The sequence below is a fragment of the Mirounga angustirostris genome, unplaced genomic scaffold (genome assembly GCF_029215605.1).
Source record: "Mirounga angustirostris isolate CCGP_5_RB_7025 unplaced genomic scaffold, mMirAng1.0.hap1 SCAF_4, whole genome shotgun sequence".
In the NCBI taxonomy this organism is placed as follows: Eukaryota; Metazoa; Chordata; class Mammalia; order Carnivora; family Phocidae; genus Mirounga; species Mirounga angustirostris.
The window spans coordinates 188132098-188145534 of NW_026991712.1; the positions used below are offsets into that span (position 1 = coordinate 188132098).

Sequence of the window (13437 nt, forward strand, 5' to 3'; positions counted from 1 at the left end):
CCATCCACAATCCATCCATCCATCCACAGTCCATCCATCCATCCACAGTCCATCCATCCTTCCCTCCCTCTATCCACTCATCTATCCATCCATCCACTCATTTAGCCATCCATCCACAGTCCATCCATCCTTCCCTCCTTCTATCCATTCATCTATCCATCCATCCATCTGTCCATCCATCCATCTATCCATCCGCTCATCCATCCATTCATCCATCCATCTGTCCATCCATCTATAATCTATACATCCTTCCATCCCTCCATCTATTCATCTATCCATCCATCCACAATCCATCCATCCTTCCCTCCCTCTATCCACTCATCTATCCATCCATCCACTCATTTAGCCATCCATCCACAATCCATCCATCCATCCATCCATAATCCATCTGTCTTTCCACTCATCTATCCATCCATCCAAAATCCATCTGTCCTCCCACTCATCTATCCATCCAACCAAAATCCATCCATCCATCCTTCCATCCATCCATCTGCTCATCCATTCATCCATCCACTATCCATCCATCCATCCAACCATCCACCCATCTATCCTTTCATCCATCTTTCCTTCCATCCATCCGTCCATCCGCTCATCCACCCATCCATCCATCCATAATCTATCCACCATCCATCCATCCATCCATCCACCCATCCACTTGTGTAACCCACCTTCTACTGAGAAGGTGTTTAAGTCCAGGCTTTGGGGACAGAGAGGTAAGTCCTGGCACTTTCCATCCTTACATTGTAAATCCAGTGCAAGTGATGATTTCTGACCAGGGAACAGAGGCTCAGGGGTCCCTGCATGTTGACAGAGAGACAGTGAGAAAGGCAACACAAGTAGGAGGAGTGGGAGAGGGAGAAGCAGGCTTCCTGGTGAGGAGAAGCCCGAAGCGGGGCTTGATCCCAGAACCCTGGGATTATGACCTGAGCCAAAGGCAGACGCCCAACGACTGAGCCACCCAGGCGCCCCTGGAGAGGTTGTCTTTGGAGAGACTCTGAACCAGGCACTTCTACAGCTGCAGCGAGAGAGGCATAGCCACCCAATTTCTCTGTTTGACACCATAATCTCATCTTCTTCCTGCCTCACACACCTGGGGAGGGCCATGTGCCATCTCGGCGAGGGTGGAGGTTGTTCTGTCAGAGAGATACCTCTTTGAGTGTGCAAGGCTGCCCACTTCACCTCCACGCTCTGGTGGAAGGAGAGGGGCCACCGGGAAGACTTCATGGTGTAAGTCCCCAGAATTTAGGGGCCGTCCCCCACACTTGAGTGGGTGAAGGTAGGTGGCATGCGTTTGCTCAGTCTCTGTCTATCTGGCCATCACCTGGTGGGCAGGCTCAGGTCCTGGCTGGGGACAGTGTGAGGACACCAGGCTCAGCCAGTGTGGAGGGTGGTCAGTGAGGAGGGCTGGCCGCTGGGGAGGTCCATCCTTAGGAAGGGGCGTGTTTAGGATTGGCCTTGCAGGGTGGGCTCCTCTACTACAAAGAGGTCCCAGGCAAGAGTTCATGGTGGCCGGCTCTGGGCGCAGGTGCACCTGGAGGCAGACGCACCTGGATGTGGACATTCCTGAAAAAGGGTACCCCTAGAGGGTACACACCTAGAGGCCAATATGCCTTGGGGTAAACACACTTAGGGGTGAGAAAGCCTGGGGATCACCACTCACTGCAGAGCCATCCAGGGTAGTTGGTGCTTTCCCTGAGCTTATTTTTTTTTCCTGGAAAATGTGAATAGCAAGGGTACCTGTCCTGGTGTGGTGTTGAGGTGATGGCTATGCACGTCTCACAGCCTGTCCCCGGGGACTTTCGACCCAGGCTGGTGAGCCTCGCCCCTGGCCATGCTCTGACCCCAGGTCCTTCCCCCATCCCGAGGGCCTCCGTTCTCCCTCAGTGAAGCTCCGGGGGCGAGACTTAGAAAAGCACACAGATTTATTGCATATCAATCTCATGTATAAATTCATTGTCGCATTGGAAAGATTACATTTGGTGTACAGTCCTATCCTACAGCATTAACCTCAAATCAGCTGCTCCTAGGCTTCATCTTAAAGACACTTCTCTACACAAGTACATCTGTCTTTATCACAAGCATCAAAATGCAGTCTGCAGAATCAGGCGATGATTTCCTACACTGGGTGGCTTGCACTTCATCCTCTCCTTCAGTGATGCCCACGTTGCTCACGAGTCACGCTTGTTGCGCAAGCAGTTCAGAGCTCCTCGTCTGGAGGACGTAGACCCTAATCACATATTCAACAAGTGCATCTACCGAATTTTCCTTTTCATAAAAATTTCACAAACAGACACGATAATGACCGCTAAACACGAGTCATGCACAGTTTACTTATAACAGAAGCAATTTACAATCAGGGGGACATGGGACATACACCGGCCTCCTTCTCAATGGTTTTTTTTTTTTTTTAAACATTATATGAAAACCTGACATTTACATTTGATTTCTTTTTCAACACTATACAGTTCTAAAAGGAAAAAAAACAAACAAACAAACCCAAACAACTAAAGCAAACTGAACCAAGTCTGTACTGAAACAATGGCAAGAGGGAGATGTGGATACACAGGTTCGGGATTCTTGCCAGCAGGTGCAAACACGTACGCGTTACGTGATGCTCTCCAACATCAGCTCAGCTTCCCTCGTTGCGGGAACGTCGACGATATAAAACACACCGATAGAAACCTCCGGAATTACTTTGCTCACAAGTGAATTGCACATTTGGAAAACTCAAGCTGCCTTTTGTTTTTATTTTATTTTTTTCCCAAAACGGTAATCTGAATCGGTGACAGAAAGGAAGAACATAACAAACTGGAATGCAAGGAGGAAAGGAACGCTCCTGGAATCACGCAGGAATGTCTTGTCACAGTATCGCTCGCGGCTGCGGAGACAGGTTCATGGCTTCTGATACCCGGCTGACCTCCACCGACCAGGAGCGGCCACAGCCTCGCGACCCCAGCCGGGAGGGGCGCAAGGTGCCCGACTCTCCTGGGTGGCGCTGCCCCCTCGCCTCTCCCCCAGGACAGCACAGTGAATACAGCTCAGTAGATTTCAGTCACTTGGGCAGGGGGCTGGGGGGCAGGGGGACAGGGCAGGGGGCTGGGGGGCCACAATCCAGTGCTTTGAGGCTTTAAGGCTACCAACGGGTGGTATGTATTTGGGCAAGGGCTTTGCGAACGCTCACTGAAGAAGCAGCTAGGACAGAGAAGGCCGAGGGTCCTGCGAGTTTCCAGGGCCAGGCTTGGGCCGCGGAGGTGCTGGCCTTGAACAGGAAGGCCATGTGGGCTCAGCCTGTCCCACTGATCCAAACCCAGAGTCCCAGGCCAGCTGCAGGAACATGCACCCCTGGGTTCAAAACAGGGGATCTCTGGGTCCCACTCACGAAAGGTCTGGCTGGCCAAAGGATCGGCAGCTCCATGCGTCCTACCCAGTTGTCCCAGGAATGAGAGCAGCAGTGGGGGGATGGTGTCAGTCTGCTGGGGGCCGGGGGTCTGAGGGGCGGTGGAGGGGGGAGCGGGGAGCCTTCCTTTTGAATTTCCATTTGGGAAGATCAACGGTCCAAAGGAGGAATGCCGTTGATGCTGGACGGAAGGGCCCTGGCCCAGTGGGGCCCCAGGTTGACAGGTTGACCCTGGCCACCACCCAGGGACACAGTGGTCAGCCAGGCGATTGCCCTGTTGCAGCCGAGCTCCGAGGCTGGGGTCTCAGAATTCTAGCCGCCAAGACCCCTGGCCCCCACGGTCCAGGCTGGGCCTGAGTGGCCATGCTGGTGCTGCAGCCTGGGGACCGAGAAGAGTAGGGAGGGCAGCTTGCTGTACGCGGGGGTGGGGAGAGGCACCAGGGTGGGGACTGAGTGCTCCCTTTGTCAGGGGTCCAAGGACAGACCCCCCCAAACCTGCCAAGTGCTTGGGCCCAAGGGGCTGAACGTTCAGGAGAAATGGGGCTAGCTCTAATCATTTTCAGGGGGACAAAAGTAAGGGCTGAAGATGAGCAGGTGGGGCTCTGGGAAGGAGGGAGAGAGAAGATGCGGCCACGGCTGGCCGGAAATGACGGATGGCCACAGCCCACGGAGCAGTCCAGAGGCGGCGGCCACGGTCCCTTATCTGTTCTGGGACCACGGAGAACAGACGCTCAAGTCTCCACCCTGGTGCTCAGGCCAAATTTCCTATTTTAGGCAGAGAGAGTCATATCGCAAAAAAAAGCACACACCTTATTCTTTAGCAGAAGAAATATAATTTGGGTTTACAGAAATGGGCATTCGTATCTGAGGTTGACTCTGCAAAGGGGTCCCACCTGGGTGGAGGGGAAATCCCACACCGCACCTGCGACCCTGGCAGGGTGGATGCGCGCGAGGAGGTGAGGGGCTGTGTTTGCAAAGCCTCGCCCACGGGCCTTCGCCCGCTCTTCCTCGAGCAGGGTGCCCTGCCAGCCTGTGGGTGTGTGGCAGAGGCCCGGGTGCGGTCTCGCTGCCTCCCGTGGGCCAGGAGCGGGGAGAACCCTTCCCCCGGGGCCCGCAGCGGTGTGGCACCCTCGGGGCCTCCCCACGCAGCTCTCCCAGCGCGGAAGCACACGATTGTCGCCGGCCTGGAGCGGCGGGGACACGGGGACTCGGCTGCTCTGACCGGCCTGCCGCCCCTGGGCCAGTGCCCAGGGCTCGTGCACCGGAGCCCCGTCCCCAGGCGCCCCGCCTACCCCTGCCGCTTGCATCTACATTCTTTTTCAAGGGCAACTTGGACGATCTTTTTCTCTTCCGGTTGGGACGCTATTCTTTTTTCCTTCCAAACAATAAAAGAAATAAATAGAACACTTGTCTTAAATGCAAATGTAACTGAAACTCTAATTTAACAAAAACACGTGATTGTCTGGAAACGGGCAGCAGGATCCGTCGGGGGGCGCGGGGGTATTTGGCACATTAAAAACCTCCCCACTCCCTGGTTATCGATCACACAACACACAACCTTATGCACGGTTTTGGTCCTTCACTAGATACTTATATTAACATTATTCCTTCACAATAAGAATGTCTAATGCCAAAATACTGTTAAGGAAGAAATAAAATAAGAAAAGAAATGAATTAGAAAAAATTACAAGTTATATACAGATTAAGGTAAATTCCATCAGGGAAAAAAAATTATGATTTGAAATTGGCCCCTATGGGAATAATTTAAAGCCCATCCGAGTGGAGAGGCAGATCCATCCTGAGGAGGTGCCGTCCGGCCGGGCCGTGCGGTCTTGGCTTCCCGGGAGGCAGGTCCTACCCGGAGGCCCTTCCGTTCTGGAGCTGGTCTGGCCTGCCAAGAAGCCGCACAAAGAGGTGGCGGTCATGTCCCAGAGCCGGGGTCTCACGCAGGCAGAGCCCGGCGGCCTGGGGCAGGTGAGCCGCAGAGTGCGCCCCGCGGAGGCCACGGAGGGGGGGGATGACCGCTTCCTTCCCCTTGTCCGTCTGACGGGGGTGGGTGGGGGGGGTGCTGGAGAAGTAGCCGGTGGGCCCTGCCTTCCACAGAGCGGCCATGGGGGGCCGGCACGGGTGTGGCTGATGCGTGGACCTTGTCGGGAGGAGCGTCGGGTGCCTGGCCCACCGCTCTCACACCTCCTCCATACAATTGGGGGGTCTTGGTGGGGGCCACAGGCATGAATCCCATGCCGCACACGTGGGACGCGTGCGACAGGCCTCTCTCGCAGCCTTGGGCCAGCCCAGGATACCATGTCTGAGAGTTCCACCGTACAGTTTGAAACTGCTCGCAGGCGGGGGCCCCAGGCCCCTCATTTCTGCTCGGGGGCACCCAGGATCACGTTGGCTTTACAAATATGGTCAGGGATAGAAAACTTCTCCGTTATCTACAGTATAAAGAACACACCCAGACACAGTACCAGTTTCCAGGCAGGTTTGGGTTTGCAAAGAAGCGGAGATTTGAAAGCAATGCAAAATTACTTTTAAAAAACAATTTGCAAGTCATCTTTCGATTTTTTAAAAAATACTGTCTATTTTTAAAACCACATGCTTAAATAGACTCTGTCGTCAATAAGATTACCAAAAGGGTTACTCTTGTAATTCTCATTATAAAAAATCGTCTGGGTGATCTCCCTTTGCAGAGCACACCCGTGTCTGTCCGGTCCTTTCTGAGACACCCCACGGATGCCCCAGTGGCCCGCTGCCTTCATTCAGTCTGGGATTAAAATCCCACCCTCATCCACTGGGTTGGTTCTATGAGGCGTGGCCGGCCGTGCACTGTACCCTTCCGGAACGCTGTTCTTAAGACCAATTCTTGGACGGTGGGCCTCCTGGACGGCTCAGGGACTCCTGGGCTCTGAGTTTTCACTGGAAAAGTTAGAGCTGAACCATGGTGTGTGTGGGGGGACGGATGCTGAGGAGTGGTCAACGCAGGTGACGGGGCAGTGGGGGGGTCTCCCTGGCCCAGGGCACGCCGCTCCCCGAGGCTCCCTTCTCCATATTCCGCAGCCGGGATTTCTGTTGGGACGATGGGGCCCCGAGGTCGCCTTGCTTGGACTCTGACCCCGGCCCCTCCTGGGCCCGTCAGAGGTGGTTGATGGGGTTAAAGGCTCCGGACTCCGGCGTGGCTCCCGTGATGTTCAACCAAGCGTCCAGAGGGCTCTGGGAGGAGGTGTGGAGAGGAGCTTCCTCGGAAAGGGACAGCATCATTGCATACGCCTGGCCGGGGAGAGGACAAGGACACACACACACACACACAGGACAGACAGGTGAGCCGTGGGAGCTGGGGTTCTGCAGATCCCAGGCTGGCCCTTCCTGGCCCCCCGCTGCCCTCTGGCTGGGCTCAGCCTTGCCCAGATCCGGACAGAGAGGGGGAAGGCCAGACTCTCCCCTGGGGCCCGGAAGAGGTAGATGCGGGGGGTGGGGTGGGGCTGGAGGTGTGTGTGAACGTCAGTTGGGCTCCCATGCAGAGGGACAAGGTGCCAGGGTCCTGGCCTGCACAGGGGCTCCCGCAGCTCTTTGGGGGTGCTTCCCCCTTGCAGTCACCTCTCTGCCCCACCCCACTCTTGCGAGGGCCCCGGGAATTGGCTGGTAGTCCACAAGAGGCCGTCCCTGTCTGGTGGGCCTTGGGGGCTGCCCGTCTGGACAGCTGTGGGGACAGTACAGAGCTACTTGGGGAAGCGGATGCACAGCTTGTCTGAGCCGAGCCCGGAGCATGGCTAGTCCACAGGATGCTCCTTCTGCCACGAGCCACAGGGCACGAGGCAATGGGACCTGGGCGGCCACTCAGAGCAGAGCGGGGTGGGGGAAGGCCAACCCTCCTCCCACCCGGGTTCACACTCTGGACAGGATTAGTAAAAGACAAAGACAGACACGCAGACGGTTTTTGCTGAGACTCGGGGTGGGCTGACGGAAACCTCGCCCCTCCAGATGGATGGAAGCAGGAAGCAGGGCCCTGTGGCCGCCTGTCCTAAGGAATGGTGTCGAGGTGCACCCGGGTGCCCTTGCTGACCCTGTCACAGCTCCAGCTTGGAATTACTGACCGCATGACGGACAGCTTCCTTCAAGAGAAGCCTGGGCTGCCAGCCACGCTTGCTCGGATCAGAGGGAGGGAGGCCTACATAGCTTCCAGGCTGGACACCAGCTCCTGGACAAGAGCACAGTGACCCACGTGCCTGTGAGCGCCCGGCTCACATTCACCTGCCTCGATCTCTCCCTGCCCCACCCCTGCTTGTGGGGAAGTAGCTGTCGCTTGGGCGTCTCTCTAGCCGAGGCAACGGGCCCGGGGACCCGTGGTCCTGCTGTGCCCCACGCATAGGACGGCCACCAGCAAAGGAGGCGCGGCCGCCACCCGCCATCCAGCCTGGGGGTGCCGGGAGGGGGGGCTCTGCTGGGTACCTACCTGGTTCTTAGCCTGCCTGTACAGTGTCTGCTTTAAAGTCTCAGAATCTAAGGTGGAATTAAGCACATCTTTAACTTCAAACGCTTCCTCAGCTGCTCTGCGGAGATCCAGCCCCTTCCCAAAAGTCGGCATCGGCTCCAAAGCTAACAGGCCGCCTGGTTGCTCCTCAATACACCTGCACCAATGACCGGGGAGAGGGGCCTGGCGTTAGCTGGTCTGGCTTCTGACCGCCTCTCTGACGCCCCACGGCGGGCTCCGTGCCCGCATGCACGCCCCGGCGTCTCCACGAGCCACATGCACAAGGAGACAGACACACAGACACATGGACACCTGGACAGAAGCCACACAGATGCAGGAGAGGGACGGACAGAGGGGCACGGAAGGCGGTGAGTACGTGCACACACATTGCAAGCAGCAGGCGGGGTGCCCGGGTCTCTGGGAAGGGAGGACAGATCCGGAGGCAGCTCTGGAGGGGCCGGGCTCCCGCTCCCAGGACCCCGGGGACAGGGGGGATTGGCCGTCCCTGGAGCAGGCCTCCTGGATCCACTTCCCCAGGAAGGTCTGGAACGCTGGAGCACGGCCGGTGCCAGACGCAGGACGGGGGCAGTCGGGCCGCACGGGAAGGGGCCCCAGCCGGCACCACGTCCAAAGCTCGCTGAGCCCCTGCTCAGCACAGCCGGCTCGGGCCAGGCGTCACTGCCCGGGCCACTCACCAGAGACGGTGGGGTGGCAGGACCAGGTCCTTCGCAGCTCGGGAGCGTGCCTCTCCCTTCTGGGGAAGTGTGTGTGTGTCGGGGGGAGGTGGGCTGGGCCCCGACCCCCTTGCTCAGTCAGGCCTCGCCTGGGCCTGCGTGTGGAAGGCCCCCCTCCCGCGGGGGAGACGCCTGCTGGGAATGAGGGTGAGCCCAGCTGGGGGGATGGTGGGGTCCTGGGTGGTTTGAGGGTGAGGTCACCCTCATGACGCTCAGGGCCCTCCCCGGCCCGGGCCCTAGCTTGTGAGGCTGCCCAGGCGTGGCCCACGGAGGGCCGGTCCCCACCTTCGGGTGTGTTCGAAGCCCACGGCCAGTGAGGTGGGCGGCTCCTCGTCCTCCTCATCCTCATAGGCCCCCTGGGGCTCAGGCGTGGGGGACACGGTGTCGTCCTGGGACTTCCCCGCCAGACTGTCATCCTCCTCCTCCTCCAGTTCCTCCTCCTCTTCCTCCTCCGCATCCTCCGGCTTCCCGCTGGCTAGGCCCGCACACTGCGAGCTGCCGTCCCGGTCCCGGACCTCCGGCCTGGAGTGACAGGGGAGGGAGTTGTCCTCAGACCCCAAAAGGCCTGCGACTGTCCTCACCCCTTGTGAAGAGAGCCTGCTTTCGTGGTCATGGGGGTCCTCCGAGCCGAGGTGCTGAGTGCCTCGTCCAAGCCCTCGGCCTGGGCTGCCGCCCCTGTGGAGTAGGTTGAGGAGAGAAGGGTGCCTCAGCAGCAGGGCTCCCGAGGGGACACCGGCCGCCAGGGATTCAGGGTGTGTGTGTCAGGGAAGGAAGCCACGGCCAGTCTGGTGGGGAAGGGGGTCTTAGGTGCTGGAGCTGGGGTTGGGCACTGCACAAGGGGTGCCCTTGGGGAGGTTTGCTGATCGACCCTTGCTCAGTCCTCCTGGCCAGCCATGAGGACATAGGGACACTGGCTACCCAGAGTGATGGGTCCCCTTTGCAGATGGAAGGTCTGGGATCCTGGGGTTCTGCAGAACAAGGGCTGGGCTGTTGTCAGCCAGGGAAACCTGCCCAGATGAGGTTGTTTCAGGGACTGGTGGCTTCTCTCCTGCAGGCCAGACCCCACCTCATTTCCCTCAGTGTCACTCCAGCTGGATGAGACTTTTCCAATCTGGATCCTCGTTTTTAAAAGGAAAGAAGCCAAGCTGAGCAAGGGCGAGCCTTCTTGCTTCTTTCAGAAAATGCCACTAGCCCGAGGGCCACCTGGCAGGTGTCCAGCATGCAGGTGGAGGGGGGCAGGGAGGGTGGGCACATGCCTCCCGAGCCCACATCTGGGCCCCCACTCCTCCTGGACCTTGCATGGCCCGCAGAAATCCGTCCGCAGCTGTCAGGGGAGGCAGGAGTCCTGCTCTCGGCGTCGAGGCAGAGGGGGGGCGCCCTTTCTGAGTGACACTGGCCTCCAGACACAGGGGCTTGTGCAGACGGGCCGGGCCACGGAGGCCCCTGGTGGCTGGGCTCTCGGCCATCCTCATCTTTCCTCCTTGCTTTTCCCAGAGAAAAGTACAAGATGCTGACACCTGACCTGCCTTCCCAGACGGGCAGAACCTTGCCTGATGCTTCCCTTCCTGGGGGTCTCAGCTGTGCTGTCACCAGAACACGTCCGCCCACCAACGACAGGGGCTCTGGAGCCAAGTGACACAGGCCGGGACTGGGTCCTGCCCCTCCCTGTGGTCCCCCCTCCGCCAGGGGGGCCTTGCCAGCTCAGAGTCTGTGCCCTCTTGGCAACGTGGGAACACTCCCATGCTGAGGATGGGACGAACAGCGCCGGTGGGAGACTTGGGGGCCGGGACTCGGATTCTGTTCCACAGGCAGCTCCGTGCATGTTTAATCGAACCCAAGTGTGCTGTGTGGTTCTATGTGTGAGCCCCTCTGGGAGCAGGGAGCACAGCCCCCACGACCCATCTGCCCACTGGCAAGGGGCTTCATCAAGCAGGAGCGCCCGGGGAGGGGCAGCAGGGACCGGGGATGGGGTCCGGCAGGCTGGCAGCACCTGCGTGGGTGTCCAGGCCTCCAAACAGCCGCCTGCGGCACGTGACGTCCCGGGGCCGCCGTGACCCTGCCCCGGGCCGGCGCTTCAACCCCAGGAGCCCCGACTCTCCTGGTTCTGGAGGCCGGAGTCCGAGATCCAGGCGCGGGCGGGCCTGCTCCCTTCTGAGGCCTCTGGGGGTGGCTGGCGGTCCTCCGCGCCCCTTGGAGGCAGCGGCATCTCCGCATCGCCCCAGCTCTGCTTCATCTGTGTCCTGTGTCCCGCGTGTGCGTCTGTGTCCTGATCTCGCCTTAGGACATCACGTGGGATTGGGGGCCACCCCGATGACCTCATCTTAACCAGCTACATCTGTAAAGACCCTGTTTCCAAATAAGGCCACATTCCGGGGCACGAGGGGTTAGGATTTTGGGGGGATACAATTCAGCCCAGGTATTAAAGGGGTTATAGGGCCAGGAAGCCTGGCTGTCCCTAAATTCTCCCTGATGGTCAAGAGAAGGAAACTGGTTCTGGATGTGAACCGGATAATGTTGATCTTGGCCCCAAACGGAACCGCCAACGTCTCACCACTTTACACAGATTAATGGATTCATGTCACCTGTGATCGTGGTTCTCACTTCCAGCCATGACGTGGGGCATCTCCTGGAGGCTCCCCAGCGCCCAGGACAAGGCCTCAGCGGGACAGGATATCCGAGGGCCTGGGTTTGTGGTCGGCTCTCTGCCCCGGGGCTTCCTGAGGGATCTGGGGCCAGTCTCCTCTGTCTGACTGCCACCAGGGGTGGTCGGGAAAGCGCTGGTGAGATGCTCCATGGTGAAGGTCAGGGTGCTGTGGTCTCCTCCCTCTCCCCTCTGTCCCAGTGGGTTTCCTGGAGAGTCCTCCTCACGGCTAAGAGCTGGGCCTGCCCCCCGGGCTTGAGGCGTGAGGGCCTTTCTGGTGGTCCTGGAGGTTGGTGCACCCCGTGGAGGACGTTACTGACAAATCCTCATAGGTTCTTCATCTGCCTGTCCTGGGTGCAGAGTCTCAGTCCAAAGGACAGTCTTTAACAGCCAGGATGTGTCTTGTGGCCCATCAGCAGGGCTCTGATAAGGCCTGGCACCTGGGTCCTCACATCTGTGACTTTCTCTCAAACGGGCTGCAGAGCTGCCTGAACACAGGCTCCCCGTGCCTCCTGAGGGGCAGGGATCTAGGTTTCTGTGAGACCACCGTGTGTGTGCCGGGAGCCATGGATGGACAAGGGCGCTCTGTCCACAGCAGAGCAGGCAGGACTGCATCCGGGCCGGAATCTCCACTGCCGAGCCAGGGTCAGGCTCTGGAAAGCGGAGCCCACAGCCAGACTCTCCCACCAGCCCCTCCTCGGAGCCCCCCCCCAGGGCCCTACCCAGCAGGCAGGTGAGATCACCTTCCAGGGGGCACGACTTAGCATGTGGCGGCCCCAGGAAAAGTCCAAGTTCATTTACAAATTCGACAGGCCTTCCCCTAGGAGTACCGAAGATGCAGCCTGTCCTGGAGGAAGCCGGGTCTCCTGAGGACCCCCCTCACTGGCTGGGGGTGGGCGGGGATGGCGCCTGGCCTTGGGGGAACCACAGATCTGAGTAAGGGCCAAGGCCAGGGCTCTGGCTCCAGGTTCTGGCCTGGCTTTATGGCTGGAGCAAGGCCCCACACTTCGCTGGGCTCAGTTTTCCACTGCAGAATTAGGGGATTGCACCCCAAGGCTTCTTGGTGTTTGGAGTGTCTCCGTTTTTTTCCAGCTGGTCTGGCACCAGCGTTTACCCAAGGAGAATGTTTACCTTGGGGGTCTGAAGTGTCCTTCCACAGGGACCCCCGGAGGCAATGCCATCCGCTGAGCCTTGGGATCCAGGGTTGTGCAGAACACCTTCCATATCTTGAATCTGAGTTCTGCCATTTTCCTGCCGCCATGAGCACATGTGTGGGTGCATGTGTGCGTGTGGGTACACGTGTACATATGTGTACAAGTGTATGTGTTTGCATGTGTTGTTTATGTGTGCACATGCGTGATTTCATGTGCACGCATACATGTGTATGTGTGCAAGTGCATGTATATGTGTGTACGTGTGTGCACATGTCATTGTGAGTGTGTGTACGTGTGTGTGTGAGTGCACGTGTGTGTGGACACCTATTTATGCCTGTATGTGTGGTTTCATGTGAACGTATACATATGTACGTGTGAGCATGTGTGAGTTCGTATGCATGTGCATAGCAGTGCATGTGCGTGCATGTGCACGTGTGTATATGCATTTGTGCCCGTGTATACATGTGTACATACATGCGTGCTTGTGTGGTTTCGCACACACATACGTGTACATGTGCACGCGTGTGGATGCCTGTGTATGTATGTGTGCATGCGCGTGCATGCCTGTGGTTTCTTGCACGCGTGCGTGTGTGCATGTGTGTATGTATGTGTGCATGCGCGTGCATGTCTGTGGTTTCTTGCACACGTGCATGTGTGTACATGTGTGTACACAGTGTGCATATCTGTGTGGCTTCGTGCACACACATCTATGTATGTGTGCATGCCTTGTGGTTTTGTGTGCATGTGTGTGAGTGCATATGCACGTGTGTGGGGGGCACTCCTGTTAGGAGACCTTCAGTGCCTTGGATTAAATGGAAATGTTCTGGACTCTCAGGCCCCCAGCAGGGTTCGTGGCAGGAGCCCTCGCCTGGTCCGTGCTCTGCCGCACACCTGTGACACCCAAGCCAAACCAGGCCGGCGCCTTGGCACCCCACGGCCATTACTGGTCGGGACACTTACGCCCCTCACCCTCTGCAGACCCAGACACTGAGGCGGGGGGCAGTTAGTCCTTGCTGAAGCCCCCCACCCCCCGCGGCCAC

The 13437-nt window shown here is 58.4% G+C and overlaps 1 protein-coding gene across 5 annotated transcripts in view; it reads right to left on the bottom strand.

Annotated features, from left to right (window-relative positions):
- Positions 1-1904: 1904 nt before the first annotated feature.
- Positions 1905-13437, bottom strand: part of PRDM16 (PR/SET domain 16) — a 311184-nt gene continuing 299651 nt past the window's right edge. For 2 of the 5 annotated variants that reach the window (XM_064590067.1, XM_064590066.1), the window contains exons 15-17: positions 8888-9277; positions 7851-8025; positions 1905-6667 (exon numbers count right to left, since the gene is read on the bottom strand). In XM_064590067.1, coding sequence (XP_064446137.1) covers positions 6533-6667; positions 7851-8025; positions 8888-9277 — 700 coding nt within the window. In that variant the 3' untranslated portion in view covers positions 1905-6532. The remainder of the gene's footprint in view (positions 6668-7850; positions 8026-8887; positions 9278-13437) is intronic. The other 3 variants (XM_064590068.1, XM_064590069.1, XM_064590070.1) reach the window with 3 other exon arrangements.